This window comes from Camelina sativa, chromosome 7 (assembly GCF_000633955.1).
Source record: "Camelina sativa cultivar DH55 chromosome 7, Cs, whole genome shotgun sequence".
NCBI lineage: Eukaryota > Viridiplantae > Streptophyta > Magnoliopsida > Brassicales > Brassicaceae > Camelina > Camelina sativa.
Window position 1 is genome coordinate 10,530,354 of NC_025691.1, and position 2,265 is coordinate 10,532,618.

A 2,265-nucleotide genomic window follows, 5' to 3' on the forward strand; every position below is an offset into this window, starting at 1 on the left:
TTTTTTTTTTTTTTTTTTTTTTTTTTTTTTTTTTTTTTTTTTTTTTTTTGATTCAAATTCGTTAGATTCGTCGGAGATAGGTTCCGATTAGGGTTTTGAAATTTCCGATTTCGATTAGGGTTTTGAAATTTCCGATTTCGATTAGGGTTCTTCGTCAGAAAATGGAGACGGCGATGTTTAGTTCGGCGAGTAGTTTACTCGCAATGCTCAACGAAACCCATCCTTCACTGAAACTTCAAGCGCTCTCACATCTCAATAGATTCGTTCATCAGTTTTGGCCTGAGATCTCCGCTAGTCTCCCGATCTTGTATTTTCTACTCCTTTTTTGAGGCTTATCTTGTTCCTCCTGCTGCGAATCCCCGGAAAAAAATGTTGTTGGACTTGGATGATTTTGGAATTTTTGAGTGCTTTGTTTCTTGATTTAGGGTTTTGATAAGAATTGAGAGCGATTAGGTTAGGAATTACTATATTCAGAGAGTTTCTTGTGTAGATTTTTGAGTGAACATTGTAATCTGAGTTTGTTTTATGACACACAGAGTTCTTCCTGAATATGGTAATTATGCTTATTGATTATGACTGTACTTGTTTTTAATACTACTATGAGTTTGAGGTCTTAATTACATTGATGACTCAATAGTCTTATTTGTTGTTGTTGTAGAGAGTGTTTATATGAAGATAAAAAGTTCGATCAGCATCTAAGACAGCTTGCTGCATTGCTGATCTCTAAGGTATAGTTTAGCTTCTGTTTAACTTACATGATTAGTTGAGCTTAGTAGAAATTTCAGGGCTTGACGTTCTTTTAATCGAGTTATGAGATTTTTTTTTTAATTCATGATGATTGTTAAATCTTGTCTCAGGTTTTCTTTTACTTGGGTCAGCTTAACGATTCATTGGCCTATGCCCTTGGAGCTGGATCTTTGTTTGATGTTCCGGATGGATCCGATTATTTTCATACGCTTCTAGGTAAGGCTTGTGAAGCCTGTTGCCATGTCCTTTTTTTTCTCCTAAATCTGTGACAGTAGAATTTAGCTATGACTGTAGTATATATATATAGGTCAAGACCATACCAAACTGATTCACTGCAAGAATAAGCAAAGAACTAAGACCTGTATTCTTTTAACCAATAAGCTTGTGCTCCAAGAAATAATTATGCAGAGACATGTTAAGACTTGACTGTTAATAAATGTTTGATGTTGAATGTTTACTGATCAGATGCTTATGGTTTCTTTTCAGCCAAAGCAATAGATGAGTATGCTAGTCTCAGATCGAAGGCAGTCGAGTTAAATGAGACGGTGGACATTGATCACAGATTGGAGGCTATTGTTGAAAAAATGTTGGAAAAGTATGGAATGCCTGATTTTTTAATCTTCTGTCTTCTTAGTTTTTCAGTTCTTACATGGTTTATCTGTTTGACAGATGTATTAGTGATGAAAAGTATCAACAAGCCATGGGTATTGCTATAGAATGCCGGAGATTGGATAAGTTGGAAGAAGCTATAACAAAGAGCAAAGATTTTCAGAGAAGTTTATCTTACTGCATCAATGTTTCTCACTCTTATATCAACCGCAGAGACTATAGACATAAGGTGAGTCTGGTGGCTACCTTTTATTTTATTTCATTATGGAGTATGTTTATGATACTATTGAGTGATTAGAATCCATCTAATTTTATCTTCCCTAGCAAATATTATGGTCATGTAGTCCCCATATTGTATCTTGCATCCTTTATGTCTTTATCTGTAACTCAAAATCCTGTTCTAGTTTTCGTATTATATTCTCAAAAATATTTTCTAGGTGATCTTATAGAACCTTGATTGTTGCAGGTTTTTCGATTACTTGTTAATGTCTACCGGAAGCTGGCTCCTTCTGATTATTTGAGTATTTGTCAGTTGCTTATGTTCTTGGATGAACCACATGCTGTTGCAAGCATATTGGAGAAGCTTCTTCGTTCAGAGGACAAGGATGAAGCTTTACTGGCATTGCAAATCGCTTTTGATCTTGTAGAGAACGAGAACCATGGATTTCTCATGAGTGTTAGAGACAGCCTTCCAATTCCCAAGATCCTTCCTGTAGTAGCAGTTCAAGCTTCTGAAACCTCTACCGCTCAGAGGGAGAACACTGCAGGGAATCTCCAGATGACGGATGAAACAGATCCCGCAGATGCTGTGTACGCTGAGAGGTTAACAAAGATTAAGGGAATTTTATCTGGAGAGACATCAACACAGCTGACCTCCCAGTTTCTTTATAAACATAACAAGTGAGGCAG

At 36.2% G+C, this 2,265-nt stretch overlaps 1 protein-coding gene across 1 annotated transcript in view; it reads left to right on the forward strand.

The window, feature by feature from the left end:
* LOC104700884 (26S proteasome non-ATPase regulatory subunit 1 homolog A-like) overlaps positions 44-2,265 on the forward strand; it is an 8,866-nt gene continuing 6,644 nt past the window's right edge. The window contains exons 1-6 of the mRNA XM_010416489.2: positions 44-307; positions 659-728; positions 858-963; positions 1,234-1,342; positions 1,417-1,585; positions 1,823-2,256. Coding sequence (XP_010414791.1) covers positions 162-307; positions 659-728; positions 858-963; positions 1,234-1,342; positions 1,417-1,585; positions 1,823-2,256 — 1,034 coding nt within the window. The 5' untranslated portion in view covers positions 44-161. The remainder of the gene's footprint in view (positions 308-658; positions 729-857; positions 964-1,233; positions 1,343-1,416; positions 1,586-1,822; positions 2,257-2,265) is intronic.